We start from the raw sequence: 22235 nt of genomic DNA, 5'->3' as shown, positions 1-22235 counted from the left end.
AGGCCGATTATCTTCTGGTTTAAATGGTGTATTTTACCTCTCGTCCAGTCTCATTCCAAACGTCGTAAATTGTTGTATCTGCACGAACCCAGTCTTTACTAAAATCATCCATACATCAATTGTCTTAAAATCATTTATTTACTACACTAAGTAATTAACAGAAAACATACAAACAGTAATTATCGTCACAAAGGATTGGTAGGGTAATGTGCCCTAATGGCTAACAGGCATGGCTGGTCTGTTAGACAATGGGTCATAAACGGTCAGCTGAGGAGGTACAGAGTTCATTAATATTAACAATTGACAATTGAACGCTCGCTCATTCGGGAATAATTGTAATCAATATATATTTACGCTCAGTGTGTCGTCGGGATCCTTGTTCGAGCATCGTTCTGATGGAGAGTTTTCTCTCTCTCTCTCTCTCTCTCTCTCTCTCTCTCGGTTAGAATGGATCTTTCAAAGCAACATTAATGTCGTTATAGAATGGATGTTTCGTTGGTCTTCGCGTTCAATGATATAATTTACTTAGCTGCAGACTAATAATTAATATCAAAGACTTGTTCTTATTCTGTCGGTCTCGATAGTCTAAAAGTTAACCACTTGGTGTAGTTCACTTTCAGTAGAGGAATTGGATGGTAAAACCTACTGGCCAACTCACTAATGGAGTGGAGGCCTGGTCTCAAGAAATGTAGCTCAGGGTATAGTTTTACAGTGACCCTAGAACAGGCTTGTCAATTGACGCCTGGTCCTGTCTGTGTCCCTGGGGGCGTGCCGATGGCTGAGTTAAGCTTGGTACAGAAATCCAATTCTATCACATTAACATCAGTACATAGCATCTCAATGTATTACAAATAGCTTTATCCTTATTAATACATTTTATACAACCATTATGATGCAAGTCTCATCGCTGAGGCTATTATATAAACAGTTTTATGGTAATATGGCTATATTGTCCCTTCTGAGTATCACAAAATTGTACCAAGCGGACCAGTTCGTAGCTGGATTCTTCACCAATCTTCCATACCTTCTCCAGAACACAAAATGTCGTTCGGTTCTCCAATTCTATGAGTTGGAAGAATTTCCTTTGTCTCTCTATGAAACATGTTGTAGGAGATTCTCCTCTTAGAGTTTTTACAACCCTTTCACACAGGGCCTGGGTGGTTGGGGAAGGTAGGTTGGGGGATGGTACAAAGGGGAGGGGGTCAACTGTCCTCCCTGTACCCAAAGAGGCCAACGTCATGACATACCCCCCCTGGTGGTTTGGATCTTGTTTATCCTGCAAGTTACAAATCAACATAAAATCATGACCACGTGATGTCCCGTTGGTAGATCATCGTTGCAGTCCCCTCTGGTGGTTGAACTGTTATAGGCTCTCTGGAAGCGGAGCAGTCCACCACAAGGATGGGCAGTTGATGTCCGGTTGGTGGTCGCCGTTGCGGTCTCCTCTAGTGGTGTTCCTTGGTAGGTTCCCTGGAAGCTGCAAAGTACCCCAGGAAGGGCCAGGGGATGTCCTGGTTGGTGATCGCCGTTGCGGTCCCCCCCCTCTGGTGGTTTAACTTGGTAGGCTCTCTGACAGCGGGCATGCCGCCACAAGGATAGGCCGTGGGTGTCCGGATTTGGGGTTGCCGTTCCGGACCCGTCGTCCAGACTGGAAGATCTGGGCAGTAACTTAGGCAGATGTTAAAACCTGTTGGGGCTAGGGGGCAGTATTGAGAAATTTTGAAAAAAATATGTGCCCATTTTTAACTGCCTCCTACACCAACTCAGAAGCTAGGATATCCATATTATTAACACATTCGGATAGAAAACACTCTGAATATTCTAAAACAGTTTGAATGGTGTCTGTAAGTATAACAAAACTCATATTGCAGGCAAAAACCTGTGAAAAATAGATTTAAAAAAAATGTGAATTTTGTGACTGTACTATTTAGGGTCATTGTTTTATAGATACCACAGTGAGAAAGGATTCATTTCGCAACTCCTACGGCTTCCACTAGATGTCAACGATCTTTATAAAGTTGTTTGAAGCGTCTATGATTAACTTGTCTGGGCTAGGGGGCAGTATTGAGAATTTTGGAAAAAATATGTTCCCATTTTTAACTGCCTCCTACACCAACTCAGAAGCTAGAATATGCATATTATTGTTCAGGTTTGGATAGAAAACACTCTGAATTTTCTAAAACTGTTTGAATGGTGTCTGTGAGTATAACAGAACTCCTATGGCAGGCAAAAACCTGACAAGGTTTCAAGCAGGAAGTACCCTGTCTGACAAGGAGTCGTGCGTCTTACATCTTTTTATTGAAAAGTAAGGATCTTAGCTGTAACGTGACAATTCCCAGGGCTCCGATAGGCTCTCAGAGCCCGGGAAATAACTGAAGGTTTACGAGGGAGTCTCAGGCTGAAACACATTATCACCTTTTGTAAGTGTCGACTCAGAGGACCTTTGAATGAGGCGCGTGCACGAGTCGCTCCTGAGGAGAAATTTTATTCGGCTGTTTAGGCTCAATGCATACTCCCGGTCGGAATATTATCACTTATCTACGAGATAACTGGCATAAAAATTGGTTTTAAACAGCGGTTGACATGCTTCGAAGTACGGTAATGGAATATTTAGACATTTTTGACACGCCAATGCGCCATGCGCAGGACCGTGAAGAAGCATTCTGATAGTGTCTAGAACTCACGAACAAAACGTCGCTGTTTGGATATAACGATGGATTATTTGGGACCAAACCAACATTTGTTATTGAAGTAGAAGTCCTGGCAGTGTATTCTGATGAAGAACAAGCAAGGTAAGAACATTTTTCTTATAGGAAATGTGATTTTGGTGGAGGCTGACCTGGTTGGGTATCTAAATAGCTAGCCCTGTAATGCCGGGCTATGTACTTAGATTATTGCAAAATGTGCTTCATCCGAAAAGCTATTTTAAAATCGGACATATCGAGTGCATAGAGGAGTAATGTATCTATAATTCTTAAAATAATTGTTATGCTTTTTGTGAACGTTTATCGTGAGTAATTTAGCAAACTGTTAGTAAATTCCCCGGAAGTTTGCGGGGGTTATGCTTTTTCTGAACGTCACATGCTAATGCAAAAAGCTGTTTTTTGATATAAATATGAACTTGATTGAACAGACATGCATGTATTGTATAACACAATGTCCTAGGTGTGTCATCTGATGAAGATCATCAAAGGTTAGTGCTGCATTTAGCTGTGGTTTGGGTTTATGTGACATGATATGCTAGCTTGAAAAATGGGTGTCTGATTTTTTCTGGCTGGGCACTCTGCTGACATAATCTAATGTTTTGCTTTCGTTGTAAAGCCTTTTTGAAATCGGACAGTGGGGTTAGATTAACGAGATTCTTGTCTTTAAATAGCTGTAAAATAGTCATATGTTTGAGAAATTGAAGTAATAGTATTTCTAACGATTCAAAAATCGCGCCACTGGAATTTCAGTAGCTGTTACGTAGGTGGGACGAGTTCGTCCCACATACCCCAGAGAGGTTAACAGAGAGCAAATTAGAATGCAGGGAAGTTGACATGTCGTCACTTCATTTTTCGCGCCCGCGCATAAATGTGAGAAGAGAGAATTTTTCATTTCTAGACACAGGATAGGTCGTGTGAAAATATTACTGATGTTTCACGTTAAAAATGGACCAAAAGATTGATGCTAAATAACGTTTGACATGTTTGAACGAATGTAAATAGATTATTTACTAGTTTTTTTTAGCTTTTCGGCGTGATTTTACACCCCCCCTACGTTTTGTGGGAGCCTACTGAACGCTAACTACTTGGTGTTATTTGGACATAAATTATGAACTTTGTCAAAAGAAACCACATTTGTTCTGGACCTGGGATTCCTGGAAGTGCCTTCTGATGGAGATAATCAAAGATAAGGGGATATTTACAATGTTATTATCGATATTAGATGCTGCTAACCTGTATAGCCTAGCCTATTGTTCTTAGCATAGTACCCCGTTTATTGCAAAATGTGATTTCCCAGTAAAGTTATTTTGAGATCTGGCCATTCGGTAGCAATTACGAGATGATAATATATTATTCTTTGAATGACAATATTATAATTTACCAATGTTTTCGAATAGTAATTCCGTAATTTGTAACGCTGAATTCACTGGGAGCATTTGAGGCGAAAAAAAATCTGAATTTCACCGCGACTGTAAATGCTGTTTTTTGATATAAATATGAACTTGATGGAACTAAAAATGCATGTATTGTATAACATAATGTCCTATGAGTGTCATCTGATGCAGATTGTCAAAGGTAAGTGCATAATTCTAGCTGGTTTTCTGTCTCTGTTGATGCCCTTCTTTGAATTGGCTAAACATTACACACAGCTATTGTCAATGTACTCTCCTAACATAACCTAACTTTATGCATTCTCCGTAAAGCCTCTTTGAAAATCGGACAACGTGGTTAGATTTAGGAGATGTGTATCTTTCAAATGGAGGAAAATAGTTGATTGTTTGAGTATTTGAAATGATTAGACTCTTGCAGTTTTGAATTCCCCGCCATGGTCACTTGACAATGAATCCCATTACCGGGATAAGATCCCCAAGAGGTTTTAACAACGCACACACACTCATGAAATATATATAATTACATTCATTCCCCAATGAGCGGCGTAGTGGCACTAAGTGATGGTTGTATGGGGACTTTGTTTATGGCTCTATCACTTCCTAAGTGTCAAAGGAACTAAACCGAAAAGGAATGAAAGCATAAACAAAAAAAATATATACAAAATATAGTTCTCACACAAAAAAAATAATCTAATTGGACTGTATTCTATATACGTCCAATGTTCTGGCAAAATGATTATCATGGCATTGTCTCTAATGGCATATCTAGGGTTTTCCTACTTGGTGTGTTGCTTAGGCGCTATCCTAAGTTGATAACCATATGATAAGTCTACAGCTGTAATGCACTAGTTTTGGACAGTCTACAGGCATGACCTATGGACTTCTGGGAAGAAAACTGGTGAGTGCTGTAGAGTCAAAGGCCTAGACCTAAATGTTCAACTTTACTAAGGCTTGTATATTGCTTGGGCCCTTAAGTGGTCCTAGCATAAATCCTAATTGGATGTTCCGTTGTGCATGTGCGCTTATGCTTACACAAGCGCGCATGTCAAGGGAAGAAAACCAAGTATCCGGGCAGATTACAACTTGTTCAGAATGAGTCTGACGTAGTCAGGTAATTTTCAGGTCAATGCCTGGAGGTCAGTCAGAATTGGTGTCAAGGGAGTCTGTAGTAGTTTTTCTACAAGTCACTGTGTCTTCCACTACTGTAGTGGCGATAGGTATGAAGTCTATTTCATAGCTATGTTATCCACGGAGGAGCTAACCTCACGACGGAAGTACTCTTTAAGTATTGGACCAGTCATACGTGGTGTGATCATGGTTCATGACTTCTAATAATTTTTCTCCTGAATGGAGGGTCCTATTTATTAGTGACATGTGTGTTAACCATTGGAAGAGTGCACTGGAGATTCCCCTCCACGTGTTGCACTCTGAGTGACTCCTATGTCGCTGTTGTCAATGGTAATTTGATTGGTTAGGTATCTAACCTTCTTACTGATTGTAGCGGGACTGACTGTTGCTAGTATTGGTACTGGTACTCAAGGGGACCAGTTGTCCTACCGATTTATTCTGAAATATTATCTACCCGAACACATGATTGGAGCATTTTACTAGTTGTATTGTAGTTGAACCTACACATGGCAAAGAATGATTATTGATGCCATTTGTTTTGGAGGTGGACAAGTCCACTGGACTTCCTTTACGACCAGTGTGGTACACCTCAGTACTATCTTAGATGTGTTCTAAGATAATCCCCGTCTAGGGGCCTGTCTGCTCCTCACTGTTCTCATAGGAGAGTTTACAACTAGATTTGATTTATGCTCTGGCGGCCTCGTACGGTGTTGTCCGTAGTCTTGACCCCCCCACCGGCCTCGATGAGGCTCATCATGGGTATGGGCTACTATTCCCCCCCTTTGTGCCTCGGGACCCCCCCACCAGCGGGTGGTGTTGGTGTCCGATGCGCAAATGAAAAGGTCGGACCCTATGTACGAGTTGTCAGCGGCCGCATTGTTATGAGAATGGCTGTAGCCTTTCAACCAAATCTCCTGGTGTTTGTGCTTCAAAACGCTCAGTGGCTGTCGAGGCATGTCAGTCACCACCGCATCCGCGTGTGGCAACCTCTTCATTACTTGCGAACTGAGACGAGGATATCGGTCTGTGATATCGCAAAGTTTTTCACCAGTGGGAGTCATCGGGTCAGTTGCTGGACTGATGCCATTAGTGTCATTGTAAGGGGTGACAGTCCCCAACAAAGCGGAAGGTGTATCATCGGAAGCAGAGTATACTCTGCGCATCAATGTTTTTATTGCTGGGACGGCCGCAGTGCTTGCGGAAGTGTCCAAAGGGCAAGAGAAGTTCATCTCAACTATCGTATTGCACGACTGCAAGGAGGAGGGAAGTTGCTTATTCACAGAGACAGCTGGCTCGAAATCATGAAAAGAATGGTCAATCAGGTTGGCTGATGGAATGTGTCGAGATATCGTACTATCTACTTGGATCGGATTCTGCACCAAGAGGTTTCTAAACGTCTTTTTCCCAAGGGGTGCTTTCGACAGATACCCCTCGTGAATGACTGCGTTGCAGCTAGCGTTAGGGGAAGACAGTGTGGTCAGTGGAGAAGGCACTGTGGCCTGTGACCATACCTGGTTGGTTTTCCAATCCATCAATGGGAGTAACCGATCCATCAAGTCTGCTCCAAGTAGCAGGGTTACAGTTTCGAGGCTGGTAACATACACAGGGTGAACGAGCGATACGTCCTGGAAGTGTAGTTTCAGCATGACTCTCAATGTGAGAGGCGAGGTAGTCTGAGTGACCCCTCGAAGTTTAGTGTCGCATCGTTCCACTTTTAAACAACTTTTAGTTGGCTTCAAAGCCCTTTTGAGATCATCAAACAATGTTTGAGAGATGAGTGATATTGTCGCACCCGAATCCATTAGCGCATGACAAGCTAAGCAGTCCTCCAGGACTGTTTCCAGGTATGGCCGTTTAGATTCGTGGTTAGTGGACATATTCCCCACAAAGTGGAGTGGTCGTTCGCAACGACGTGATGTGCCATGTCTGTTCAAGATGGAAGCAGATTGACTTTTCCGATTTTGAGTGGGCTTGGCTTTAATGAAGCGTTTGACCTTTATCTTCGCAACTTTTGTATCAGAGTCTTATAGACAGAGCCCGGGGGCTTGTTTCTTGATCAAGCCGGGCCTGGATAGGGTCTTGAATGAGAGCGGGAGAAATTTGAACTTTAACGTCCTTGCTATGGGTGTTAATTCCTGCGGACCTGGTGTCCGGTAATTCCCCGTCTAGTCCTTGTGACTTATCTTTTACCCTTTTCTCAAATTGTTCTCGCTTAAGTTCTTCCCGTAGTGGGACTTCTGGAGAACATTGGTCTACGTTTTGATCGTCCTTCAACCCTTTGTTACCCTTGTGCTCTGACACTTTTTGTGGGTTGGGTGCAGGAACGTAGCGAACGGGTCGATTGTAGCGGTAGTCATGTTGATGGCTACATACTTTACAGTTATTTCGACCGCGGAGGTTATTGGAACCATGCTTTCGTGGTAGAAACTGTTGTTGTGTCTCATCTCTCGACGCTCCAATACCTGATAATGCACCCTCTAACTGAAGTGAGTGCTCCTGGTCAAACTTCAAAACCGAGTGGTCAGGGCTCTTAGCGTTGTGAACTTTTGATGCCTCAAAAGCTGTGCTTGCAAGCTCTCTGAGTTGTAAGATAGGCAAGCCAACGTGGGCGGCAGGGCCCAAGTAGGTAATGAGGGTGGGATACATGTTCGACAGAAACATTTGTTTGAATGGTAACAGCTCTTCCATTCCTGTTTCTGTGAGTAGGCCAAAGTAAGCTGAACAAAGCCTATGATAGAAAGCTTGTGGGTGTTCGTTCCGAGCTTGTTTGACGGTGTTAGCCAGTGAGCTATCGTGTTTGCGAGTCGCAGAACCACTGAATTCTAATTTCAAAGCTGTGGCAAGTTTAGCGTAGTCATTTAGCACGTGTTGCTGTTGTAGACGAATGAACCTCGTCACGTGTCTATTCGACGTTCGCTTCAACAGGTAAACCCTGTCAGAACCCGTAGCGTTCGGGTAGCTTTCCAACGCGTCCTCTATGTCAGCTAGGAACGTCTCAGTATCATTTGGCTGACCTGGAACGGGGTCAAAGGTGGGGAAATTCTTGACGAGTTTGTCAAGGTATTCCGCGCCAAGCGGGCGGAGAGGGTTGGCTTCATCCTGTGGAGAAATTGGGGCCGAAAGGCCAAGAGAAGAAGCCAAGCCTTGTTGTTGTTGGCCAAGAGGCGCCATATTACTCAGTGCCGAAGGGCCAAGAGAAGAAGACTGAGGGACACATGAGGGAGGCAAGGTCTGAAACCTATTGTTTTCACTCCTGTGAGTACAGGGCTCCGGTTGCTTGGATGGGTAGTCGCGCTCTAGAGCGTGACCATTCTGGATTTCCTCCAGATGGTACCTTAGGGTGGAATTCTGCTGCATTGCAGAGTCCACTTGAGCGCTTAGAGTACTGATTTTGGACACGTGAGTGTCACACCTGCTCCTTTCGGTCTCAAACTTATCTGTCATGGTTTGCAGATAGGTCTTGAGTACGGAGCGAGAGATTCAGTGATGAGATTTCCTCTGCTTGCTTAGAAATTAATATTTCCATCCTCATCACCTGAATTCTCTCATCATTCATTTGGTCAGCGACTTCAATAAGTTCTGCTGATTTATCATCCAACTTTGTCATTGTGTTCATTAACTGATCGTCTTTGGTCTGCAGTGCTTTGAGGAGAACCGTGTTATTTTGAGTAACATTCAACAAAACAGCATGCATGTTGTCAAGTTGAGCGCTCCTGTTTGTAGATAACTCTTCAGATTTATCTAGTTTGGCGTGGACATCATCGTATTTAGTTTTGGCTAAATCGAGTTGTTCCTGTAGCATATGATTTTGTTCCTGTAGAAAACGATTTTGTTGAAGAGCTTGTGCTTGTTCATCGTCATACGTTTTTGCAATTACATTTAATTGTTCGGTTTTCAAGCACAGTTCCATAGCTAGCAGAATTTTTCCCTTTTCTGCATTTGTCATTGGTTTCCCGGTTCTCTCCACCTGTCCCTTTATGTCTAACGTTACCTGCTCGTGCTTCAGCTGTGCACTGCGGTATTGGACAGATGGCAATCTCGGATGGCAAGACATCAGAGCTAGACTGGAGAGAACCTTTACGAGGCCTGCGCCCGATGGTTGATTTTGGAAAACATTGTTGTCTGCTTTTCCACTAATGGCATAATTAGGGATGTTATCGCTGCTGAGGTCAGAGATCAATCCATTTACGGGTGGAGGTTCACTAATTAGCGGGCGAGTGGGGACCACCCCCTCTGATAGCCTGCACATTATTAGAACATTTGAAAGGAAAAAATGTTTTTCCTAATTTTCCAAAATTTTGGAATGTGGGGAGCTGCAAAGACGATTTTAATCTATTTATAGACGTTAATGAACCATCAGTACTGTACAGTACTGTAGAAGTTGGACGTGAATGAATTTGCCAAAGCAAATTGAATTAATCAATGCCAATGATTAGTCCTACCTGGGTAGGCTATCTGGGTATTAAACTTGAATTACCTGAGAGGTTGCTTCATCCAGGTTAATATGCAAAGTTTAAGTTGTCTCATTTAATTGGAAGAACCTAGAAAGGTATGTTCGACAATTTAACTTATTAAATTGAATGAGACGATAATCCATACAATCTCCATTGATTGGATATCATAAGTGTAAACCGTAGGTCAAATGTTGGGACCCTTCACCACTAGGGTACGCTCCTCCCTGGGGCTGAGCGTCAGTAATGATTTTTATTGACTGTGCTTTGCTAAAGCAGATTTTACTGATTAATCTATTTATGATATATCAAACCTGTATAGGCTATCTGGGAATTAACTTTCAATTAACCTGAAAGCCTTGCTTCATCTAAGTTAAGTTTGGAAAAAGTTAATCATGTCTCATTATGGACGCCCAATCAATTTTGGATATTTTTTAAAAGATCCACTTGAAAAGGTAAATCTGGCAATTTCACTTGTTAGTTAAATTGAATGAGACGTCATATCCAGTCAATTGCGATTGTCTGGATATGTTACCGTGCTCCACGTTTGAATTTCCCCTAGAGATGTACTAGCAATTCTTCACCACCAGGGTGCAGAATGCTGAAATTAAACGGAAGTACAAAGGTCGGACTTCCGTCGCGCTAGCGGAGGAATTTTAAACGTGGTACGGGGAGGGTAAAATGTTCCCTCTCTGTTAGCTTGCCCGTAATGCTAAGCTATTGCTACTTGGTTCAGGATTATCCTTCCAAGCACCAAAATAGGATCCTTTCACTATGGAAAGGGTGGGTTTTCTAGTGACGTCTCACCTTAACCCCATTCAGCATATTCTGCTAGCGTTTATGCTGACCGGAGCGACACGGTACTTAAATACAGATACGCATACGGTCTGCCCACACTGTCTTAGTGCGGTAGGCAAATTATTCGTCTCGGTTACCGGACAGTTAACTTCTAATTTCTAACCTTACTCTAGAAGTTAATATTGACCGACAGAAATAGTACTGTTTGGCCTAACGGACTAAAACTGGAATTTATCCCTCACTGCTATCGACATAAGACCGGAGCCACTCTAAATAGCTTCTCCCAATGGAAAATGCACAATCACTTTGTTTAGATAGCAGGCTGTTTGTACAATTCTGTTTGCACAATTGATATATAGAATTTCACAGCAAAGTCCAATTCTATCTTAGATTCCTCGCACGGGGGCTCCATATATATTATCAAAATGAACCAACGTTCGTTTTAGTTTGAGTCCTCACACGGGAGCACCATATATGTAGTGTCTTTGGGGTACCATTAAACTGAAGACATGTTTATCAATTAACTCCCTGTAATTATTATCACACGATTAAACTGAATAATCGTTTAATTGTAATTAACTAGGAGATCGGGGCACCAATGAAAATATTCAGATTACAAAGTTATAATTTTCCTAATATAACTTTCCTATATTATAGTATAGGCCGATTATCTTCTGGTTTAAATGGTGTATTTTACCTCTCGTCCAGTCTCATTCCAAACGTCGTAAATTGTTGTATCTGCACGAACCCAGTCTTTACTAAAATCATCCATACATCAATTGTCTTAAAATCATTTATTTACTACACTAAGTAATTAACAGAAAACATACAAACAGTAATTATCGTCACAAAGGATTGGTAGGGTAATGTGCCCTAATGGCTAACAGGCATGGCTGGTCTGTTAGACAATGGGTCATAAACGGTCAGCTGAGGAGGTACAGAGTTCATCTGGTACATCCAGTTAACAATTGACAATTGAACGCTCACTCATTCGGGAACAATTGCAATCAATATATATTTACGCTCAGTGTGTCGTCGGGATCCTTGTTCGAGCGTTGTTCTGATGGAGAGTTCTCTCTCTCTCTCTCTCGGTTAGAATGGATCTTTCAAAGCGACATTTATTAATGTCGTTATAGAATGGATGTTTCGTTGGTCTTCGCGTTCAATGATATAATTTACTTAGCTGCAGACTAATAATTAATATCAATGACTTGTTCTTATTCTGTCGGTCTCGATAGTCTAAAAGTTAACCACGTGGTGTAGTTCACTTTCAGTAGAGGAATTGGATGGTAAAACCTACTGGCCAACTCACTAATGGTGTGGAGGCCTGGTCTCAAGAAATGTAGCTCAGGGTATAGTTTTATAGTGACCCTAGAACAGGCTTGTCAATTGACGCCTGGTCCTGTCTGTGTCCCTGGTGGGCGTGCCGATGGCTGAGTTAACCTGTTAGGGTATAGGGGGCAGTATTGAGAATTTTTTGAAAAAATATGTGCCCATTTTTATCTGCCTATTACACCAACTCAGAAGCTAGAATATGCATATCATTGTTCAGGTTTGGATAGAAAACACCCTGAAGTTTCTAAAACTGTTTGAATGGTGTCTGTGAGTATAACAGAACTCATTTGGCAGGCAAAACCCTGAGACAGATTCTGACAGGAAGTGGATACCTGATGTGTTGAATTGACTTTAAGCCTATACCATTGAAAAGCAAAGGGAAGGAGGAATATTTTGGCACTTCCTATTGCTTCCACAAGATGTCCCCAGCCTTTACAAAGTGTTTTGAGTCTTCTGCAGTGAGATCTGACTGAAGAAGAGCTTTGGAACGGCGATGGCCCATTAGACACCTGGCGTGCGAGTTGATGATGGGTACTCTCATTCTGAAACGTTTTAAAAGAGAACCCAATGGTCCGCCTTGAATTTTATTCATGTTCTGGTTAAAAAAGGCCCTAATGATTTATGCGATACAACGTTTGACATGTTTGAACGAACGTAAATATATTTTTTCCGTTCGTGAAGTGAAGTGAAGTCCGGCTGGCTTAGATCATGTGCTACAACACGGAGGTTTTTGGACATAAATGATGAGCTTTTTTGAACAAAACTACATTCGTTATGGACCTGGGATTCTTTGGAAGTGACATCTGATGAAGAGAATCAAAGGTAATGGATTATTTACATAGTATTTTCGATTTTAGATCTCTCCAACATGGCGGTTAGTCTGTATCGCAAAGCGTATTTTTCTGGCGCAGTGCTCAGATTATTGCAAAGTGTGATTTCCCAGTAAGGTTAATTTTAAATCTGGCAAGTCCATTGCGTTCAAGAGATGTAAATCTATAATTCTTTGAATGACAATATAATATTTGACCAATGTTTTCTAATATTAATTAATTATTTTGTTGTCATGACTTGACTGCCGGTATTGGAGGGAAACGGTTTCCTGAACATCAACGCCATAGTAAAACGCTGTTTTTAGATATAAATATGAACTTGATAGAACTAAAAATGCATGCATTGTCTAACATAATGTCCTAGGAGTGTCATCTGATGGAGATTGTAAAAGGTTAGTGCATAATTTTAGCTGATTTTATGGTTTTGGTGACGCCTGTCTTTGAATCGACAATACACTACACACAGCTATTGTCAATGTACTCTCCTAACATAACCTAACTTTATGCTTTCCCCGTAAAACCTTTTTGAAATCGGTAAACGTGGTTAGATTAAGAAGATGCTTATCTTTCAAAGGCTGTAAGTTAGTTGTATGTTTGAGAAATTTGAATTTGGACATTTATTTGGTTTCAAATTTGCCGCTCTTGAAATGCACCTGCTGTTGATAGGGTGCGCCACGGGGGGCACGCTAACGTCCCACATAGCCCCAAGAAGTTAAGCTTGGTACAGAAATCCAATTCTATCACATTAACATCAGTACATAGCATCTCAATGTATTACAAATAGCTTTATCCTTACTAATACATTTTATACAACCATTATGATGCAAGTCTCATTGCTGAGGCTATTATATAAACAGTTTTATGGTAATATGGCTATATTGTCTCTTCTGAGTATCACAAAATTGTACCAAGCGGACCAGTTCGTAGCTGGATTCTTCACCAATCTTCCATACCTTCTCCAGAACGCAAAATGTCGTTTGGTTCTCCAATTCTATGAGTTGGAAGAATTTCCTTTGTCTCTCTATGAAACATGTGGTAGGAGATTCTCCTCTTAGAGTTTTTACAACCCTTTCACACAGGGCCTGGGTGGTTGGGGAAGGTAGGTTGGGGGATGGTACAAAGGGGAGGGGGTCAACTGTCCTCCCTGTACCCAAAGAGGCCAACGTCATGACACTTTTTAGGCGTTCTTATCAAAATACACCATAAATCTCCTCTGTCAGTGCTATCTCATAGAGGCCCATCCTCAGTAAAACACCTATTGTGCCCACTCCTGGACAAGCTCACTGAGGGAAGTGACTTGCGCACAGACATTGTGGAGACAAATAATTGGTTCCCCATTAATCACGCCATCCCTTCACATGGTTTAAGAATAGGTAAAGACACATTCACATATGAAGACAATATTTCATTCTGTCCTACTCTCTTGCTGATATTCTGCATAGCAACAGAGACATGTAAAAAACAAGTCTGACCTCTCCCCTCTCTGGGCCCCAAGTGACTCAGCCCCAGCTAAGGGGAACATGCAACTGAAAGACACCAGAGACCAAAGGACACTTTCTAATGACAAGTATCTCACATAAGCATATTATACTAATACAATATCTTAATCATCTATGTTACCCAACTAATTGTGATTCATCCACCACAAAAACTCACCAACAAGTGCAGAAATTAATAACAGTAGATAGAGGAACATGATGGTGGAAGTTCAGCAGCTCTCTCAGTAACACTGAGGTACCACTCCCCCGTGACAGACTAAATTATATCCCCCTCAGGTCTGCTTAGCTTAGCTCCTCCTCTTGAATAGATAGCAGTTTTTGAACAGTGTTGGCAGGTTTCCTGTCGCTGTGGGCTCCAGGGCACAGTGGTGTCTGTCTCTACAGCAACCTGTATGGAGCTCCAGATCCACACGGGTTCTCTCATTGTTCAGTTTAGCAGTCATTCTTGGTTATGGATGAGTGTCAATGCTATAAATTAACAATCAATATATCCTTGACTAATCACCAGGGTTTGTAAGACACTGGGTTAATAATTAGGCAAGGACTCAGCTTTCTGCAAAAGGTCTTGTACAGTTTATTCAGAGAACATTCTGCCCAACATACACAAAGATGTTCATTTTATCCTCTCTCCGCTTACGCACACACATCCACACCCAAAAGTAGATAACCTATGCACACACATATGCACAGACAGTAGGTGAACAGTATCTCTTCCTTGACCTGCTACCACTGTTCCAGCACTGCCTGTTCCTTTCCCCATAGATTAGGAGAACCTTGAAGGCTCCTCCCGGTATCTCACACATATTTCTCTCCCTCTCCAGCCTCTACTAGACCTTTATGAGATTAACGTTCAGTACATTAATTAATCATTATCCATGCTACATAACTACTAATTAATGATGGATTATTGATTAATTTACCTTCATTAGATAATTCTCTTATCATTGTGTAGCTTCCACTACAAGTAGATTTGCAGTGTCTGTGAGGAGGAGGAATTGGGATGCTCATCCAGGGTACTTTCTGGAGATAATTAACCTTTACTGTATAGTTACCAGAGAGCTTAACTCTGCTACTCTGTGTGAATTGTGAGGAGAGCCAACTATAAGAAATAACATTGTTACACTGTCAAATTCCCAAGTGCTTTTCCAACCACTTACAAACTGTAATTGAAGACTAATGATTGAAGGGTAAAGAATACATATTTCTCACAGTTCATTGAATATGAAGACAGAGAAACACTAGACCACCTGGTGATTGCACAAAGTACAGGTGTGACCACAATTCTCTGATCTCAACCTCTGCCATTATAATATCAAATTGTGGTTTGATTTTCAAATTTGATCCTCGGTTCATCAAAGCATTTTTGATCTGCAGGTTTTTGTACAGCGTCTTATACACATTTTATCACTGGGCATAACAATTCTCGTAATAACAATCTCTGAGAACACAGTAGTAGAGAGCCGTGTCTGCCAGGGTTAGATGTGTTATGATCAGTTCAGTTGTAGTCGGAAACGTCTTGGATGTATATCTTTTATCAGGAATATGTTCCATTGTACTTGATTTGGCACCTTTATACAGTAGAAACTGAGGAGCCTGGTTACCATAATGCCTGTACCAATAAAGCAGAGGATAATTCCAGCTCGTATCATATGAGCAGCTCAGAGTCACAGGTTTTCCCTCTGTACTGATGACTTCATGCTTTCCAGCAGTAATGTGCACCCCAGCAATTAATTCTGTAAAGAAAATATAGAAACATAATCAATTGGGTGTCAATCTTAATTTCCATTAACAATATAGGCTCACTTATTTTTGTTTTTAACGCTCACCTGTACAAAATGTAGAGAACATCCAGATCAAACCAAGTAACATCATGAATCTACTGTGTGTTGACCAACTAACTAACTAAAATGTGTATCCTGTAATCATATGTACAGTTTGAACAGGATCTTTGTAGCTCCTCCCTATACAACTGTATTGTCCATGTTACACTCCCCCAAATAGTACATCTCACACACACACACAATTGAGAGGAAACACAGGGTCGTGGCAGTGCAGCGCCGCTGGATGGAGAGCATGTTCTGGGGTTAAGGGCCTTGCTCAAGGTCTCAAAGGTAAGGAATTGTAGTCAGGATCTGAACCCAGCAACCCTCCAGTTACCAGGTCCGGGAAAAAGAACTGGCAACCTACCCCTCAGTTTATGACATAAAACCCATTTAATAACGGCTCAAAATGAAGAGTGTTGATGATGGTGATGAAGGTTTGGTTTCCTAAATGACAGTAAAGATGGATTCAATGGAATTAAAATGAGAGAATGTTTAGAATGTTAAATCAGATTAAATTATTCTGATATTCATGACAAATATAAAATCCAGTCACAGGTACTGTAGTCAAACATGAAAAAAAACCTTCATATTAAGAAGGGAATATAATGGATGGGAAATAGGATCTATTCAGACTCCGGTTCTAGGGGTCTCAGATTCAGGTTGACTGTGTGTGTATTGTCAGGATCAGTATTGTGTTACTGGATTTCCTGTCACTGTGAGCCTCAGAGAACTGTAGTACAGAGCAGAGTCTGTCACTTCAGCAGAGATCTCCAGATCCACACGGTTCTCTCTTCATTCAGATTAACTGACAGTCGAAAGTCTTGTGGATCACCTCTCACCTTATATGGAATATTGTTAGTTGTTACTCTATAAAGGAATTGGAGACTTGTTCCAGAGTACTGTCTGGAAAAAAAGCAGCGGAGATGCGCAATAGGTTTCTAATTAGCGTCTATTCTCCACAATGTGTGGATGAAGCTCTTAATTTGGCATTGGAGAAAACACGAGATGAACTGCTACAAAAAAGACCCGCTAAAGCTAAAGAACACTCTGTAATGTTCACAGGTTCTCTCTTTGTTCAGTTTAACAGCCAGTTGAATGTCTTGTGGATCACCTCTCACTTCATATGGATTATTGGTAGCTGTGACCAGGTAAAGGAATTGAGGACCTGATCCAGAGTACTGTCTGTACTACAGCAGACTATCTGCTATTACTGTATAGTTACAGGAGATCTTAACTCTGCTACCCTCTAAATAAAACTCCTCATGGCTGGTTGGAGTAATATCATCCTCTAAAGTATCACCTGTGAAGGAGAAGAAAACAAGCATGCGACTAAACATGAAAACCTCTTATTTTATATTTGAAGCAGCCCAATATTTACCAATGAAACAATGCCAGACAGTGTGGAAATGACTTTACATAAAACCTTACTCACCCACAAGTGCTAAAAACAGTAAGATTGAAGTGAGCAACATCATGGTGTATGCGACAGAATGTAGCTAGGAAAGAGGGTTTAACACACATTTATGATATGCAGTGTACTGTGATATTCAGTGTGCTTTGATCTGCAGGGTGTGATATGTAGTGTATGGCTGCTACCTGTCTGCCCTGCAAATACCTCCACTGTCAGGAGGAAGAGCCACCTGCTTAGAGAAATAGAGGTTTGTGTAGTGCTGGAGTGAGGCCCTCTACAGAAATTGAGTTTAATAAATCTTGTCAATTTAAATGTCATTAATTAGATTTACAAATTACTGGTAGCGTGAACTGAATTTGGTTGTAATCCTGCGTTGGAACAGTCAGAGAATTAACATTTTAAACTGTTCACAATAAGGATTGTAGGTCTGGGTTTCCTGTCACTGTGGGCCTCAATGCATAGCAGTACAGAGCGGAGTCTGTCACTTCAATAGAGGTGATCGCCAGATCCACACATTCGGTCACTTTGTCAACATTAACTGACGGTTGAGGATATGGTGGATCTGCAGTAACTATTGTCTCAGTAGATGATGAATACACTGAGATGAGGAGGAGGAATTGGGGAGCAGATGTGTGATATTGGTGATACCAGAAGACACTGCCTCCACCAGATACTGTGTAGTTGCAGGAAAGCTTGACACTGCCACCATGTATCACATCCTCCTCAAGACTGTTGGAGAAAATTCCATCCCCTATAGAAAACTGACGTGAGATAACTTTTATCTTTGTCCGGCTTGTGTGTTCACATCCACTACAGAGGTTAAATAGTTTTTTCTCTCTACACTAGTGCTGCTGTTGATAGGCTGCTGTACTACTCACTCTTGAAAGGAGAGAGGACATTAACAGGTGTGACCAAAATCACTCTGGTAGCCTGAAAACATATTCTAGGAATCTGAAATGCAAGAAAATAAAAATGTGCATCCTTTCCCAAAAGCACATTAGTAGAGAGCTGTGTCCTCCAGGGTTATATGTTTTAAGACTGAACAGCTACAAAATAACAAACATGGGAAGCCTACTGAACGTGAGAGAAAAACGAATAACACTTAAGGACTGATGACAACAGAGGGCTAAATAAAGAGGAAGAAATCAGGGAAGTGATGGAGTCCAGTTGTGCCTAATGATGAGGCGCAGGTGTGCGTAATGAAGGTTGCCAAGTGCAAGGATTGATGGGTTGCCAGGTCAGGTGGTTAATAGACCGGCGATGTTGAGCGTGGGAGAGGGGGTGCGGGAGTAAACGTGATAGTACCAATAAAGCATAATTGTATCGCTGCTTGTATCATATGAGCAACTCAGTGTTACAGATTCTCCTTCTGTACAGATGACTCTGGGCTTTACAGGAGTAATGTGATCCCCAGCAATCATTTCTTTAAAGATGATGCAGTGAATGCAGTATTACTACTGTAGACAGAAATAGAACAATAAAATCCAAATGATAATACTGTACATAACATTCTGTCTCACTGTAACATATCATCTAATGGTATCAGCATCATTTTCTATTCTAGTAATGCTACTCATGTTAAAAGTGATGCTCTATATATCATATACATTTACCTGAGACAACAAGAAGAATTAGACATTTCTGCATGACAGTCTTACACTGAAGATCAAACCTCAGCTACTGTTCGCTGTATTCTGATACTGTAGCAAGAGCAAGAGCATGAACACGTTAGATTGTATGAAGCTGGTGCTCTCTTGATTCCTGTCTTTGTGGCAGCACAGGCCAAGACCATGCAGCACAGCACAGAGGGGTTGCTCATATAGACAAGTCATTTCAGAATAGAAATCAACACCAACTTGATAATGTCGTCCCCTTGTGGTTGATGCTGTCTTTTTCATTCCTGTGTTATACACATTACTGTGTATTGCTCTAGTCTCATAAAGATACATTACAAAACAAAAATAATATTTTCTAATAAATGAGATACAGTATTTCCACATTTCAAGCTGAATTGAGAGCCACCTTTATTGCATAAAAAATGACTTTATCATCATCATAATCATCATCATCACTATGATGATGATTGGAGCAAAGGCAGTAAACAAATTAGGAACATATGATCATACCATAACAACATGCAGCAAGAATCAGTACATTCCTCAGCCAGGGTTCCATGTCTGTTACTGTGAGATCAGTGGGAGAAGAGTAATACCAATCTGAATCAACTAGGCCATGACGAGACTTTGAAATCCTTGTCTCCTCCTCTTTCTGTGTATCATCAAACATTGAGAAGTTTGTGACATTGTCTGAACAACACTCTACCCTGTGTTGTTGTACAGTGACTGAATCTCCTGTTGTCACAGTGGGCCTCAGAGCACAGTAGTACACAGCAGAGTCAGACAGCTGCAACCTCTGGATCGTCAAGGGGAAGGAGCTAGAAGTGAAATTCCGCCTGGAATCAAACCTCTTCTTGAACTCATCACTATTGCTCCCTTCTGAATAACGATCTCTTCTCAGGACATACTGAGGAGAGTCTCTAGTTAACGGGATGTACCAGAAGAGATCAGGAGATGTACTACTGGTAGTGTAGGTACAGCTGAGTGTTACCAGTCCTCCTTCAAGGGCAGTAACATGTCCACTCTGCTGGTCAACAGCCTCTTCACCTCTGCAATCTGAAGAAGTTATAATAATACTGTTAAATAATCAATAATATTTAATAAGTTATTAGCTAAAATTCTGACAAAGAGAATAGGAAGGAGAAGCAGTATACTGTACCAAAATATCATGCAGCCAGGATAAGTCAAGTATTCCTAAGCCAATATGCCATTGTGATTTACAGTTTAAGTCGGAAGTTTACATACACTTAGGTTGGAGTCATTAAAACAATTTTTTCAAACACAACACAAAATTCTTGTTAACAAACTATAGTTTTGACAAGTCGTTAGGACATCTACTTTGTGCATAACACAAGTCATTTTTCCAACAATTGTTTATAGACAGATTATTTCACAAAAAATTCATTGTATCACAATTCCAGTGGGTCAGAAGTTTACATACACTAAGTTGACAGTGCCTTTAAACAGCTTGGAAAATTGAAGGAAATTATGTCATGGCTTTAGAAGCTTCTGATAGGCTAATTGACATAATTTGAGTCAATTGGAGGTGTACCTGTGGATGTATTTCAAGGCCTACCTTCAAACTCAGTGCCTCTTTGCTTGACATCATGGGAAAATCAAAAGAAATCAGCCAAGATCTCAGAAAAAAATTGTAGACCTCCACAAGTCTGGTTCATCCTTGGAAGCAATTTCCAAACGCCTGAAGGTACCACGTTCATCTGTACAAACAATAGTACACAAGTATAAACACCATGGGACCACGCAGCCGTCATACCACTCAGGAAGGAGACGCGTTCTGTCTCCTAGAGATTAACGTACTTTGGTGTGAAAAGTGCAAATCAATCCCAGAACAACAGCAAAGGACCTTGTGAAGATGCTGGAGGAAACAGGGATCAAAGTATCTATATCCATAGTAAAACGAGTCCTATATTGATATAACCTGAAAGGTACTCAGCAAGGAAGAAGCCATTGCTCCAAAACCGTCTTAAAAAAGCCAGACTACGGTTTGCAACTGCTCATGGGAACAAAGATCGTACTTTTTGGAGAACTGTCCTCTGGTCTGATGAAACAAAAATATAACTGTTTGGCCATAATGACAATCGTTATGCTTGGAGGAAAAAGGGGGAGGCTTGCAAGCTGAAGGACACCATCCCAACCATGAAGCGCGGGGTGGCAGCATCATGTTGTGGGGGTGCGTTGCTGCAGGAGGGACTGGTGCACTTCAAAAAATAGATGGCTTCATGAGGGAGGAAAAATATGTGGATATATTAAAGCAACATCTCAAGACATCAGTCAGGAAGTTAATGCTTGGTCGCAAATGGGTCTTCCAAATGGACAATGACCTCAAGCATACTTCCAAAGTTGTGGCAAAATGGCTTAAAACCTCTTACATCTAGACGTTCCGCTAGCGGAACACCGCTCCAATATCCAATGATAGGGCGTGGCACGAAATACAAACTCCTCGAAAATCCGAAAACTTCAATTTTTTTAAAACACATGACTATTTTACACATTTTTAAAGACAAGACTCTCCTTTATCTAACCACACTGTCCGATTTCAAAAAGGCTTTACAACGAAAGCAAAACATTAGATTATGTCAGGAGAGTACCCAGCCAGAAATAATCAGACACCCATTTTCAAGCTAGCATATAATGTCACAAAAAACAAAACCACAGCTAAATGCAGCACTATCCTTTGATGATATTCATCAGATGACACTCCTAGGACATTATGTTATACACTACATGCATGTTTTGTTCAATCAAGTTCATATTTATATCAAAAAACAGCTTTTTACATTAGCATGTGACGTTCAGAACTAGCATTCCCACCGAACACTTCCGGTGAATTTACAAAATTACTCACGATAAGCTTTCACAAAAAACATAACAATTATTTTAAGAATTATAGATACAGAACTCCTTTATGCAATCGCAGTGTCCGATTTTAAAATAGCTTTTCGGTGAAAGCACATTTTGCAATATTCTGAGTAGATAGCCCGGCCATCACTGGCTAGCTATTTTGACACCCACCAAGTTTGGTACTCACCAAACTCAGATTTGTGGATGACGTAGAAGTCCTGGGAGTGCATTCTGACGAAGAACAGCAAAGGTAATCCAATTTTTCTTATAGTAAATCTGAGTTTGGTGAGTGCCAAACTTGGTGGGTGCACGCGCGGACCAGTGTCATTGTTCTCAGAACGACCACTTTCCAAAACCCCTACTGTTTTTCGCCCAGGGACTGCAGA

At 41.2% G+C, this 22235-nt stretch overlaps 1 protein-coding gene across 1 annotated transcript in view; it reads right to left on the bottom strand.

Annotated features, from left to right (window-relative positions):
• LOC115157737 (uncharacterized) overlaps nucleotides 1-22079 on the bottom strand; it is a 55680-nt gene extending 33601 nt beyond the window's left edge. Inside the window, exons 1-2 of the mRNA XM_029706178.1 lie at nucleotides 22037-22079; nucleotides 19498-20043 (exon numbers count right to left, since the gene is read on the bottom strand). Of these exons, the coding sequence (XP_029562038.1) occupies nucleotides 19498-20043; nucleotides 22037-22079 (589 nt within the window). The remainder of the gene's footprint in view (nucleotides 1-19497; nucleotides 20044-22036) is intronic.
• Nucleotides 22080-22235: the final 156 nt, after the last annotated feature.

The sequence above is a fragment of the Salmo trutta genome, chromosome 21 (genome assembly GCF_901001165.1).
Source record: "Salmo trutta chromosome 21, fSalTru1.1, whole genome shotgun sequence".
Classification (NCBI taxonomy): domain Eukaryota; kingdom Metazoa; phylum Chordata; class Actinopteri; order Salmoniformes; family Salmonidae; genus Salmo; species Salmo trutta.
The sequence above is the reverse complement of the archived record's forward strand: the minus strand, read 5'-3'. Positions and strand labels throughout refer to the sequence as shown.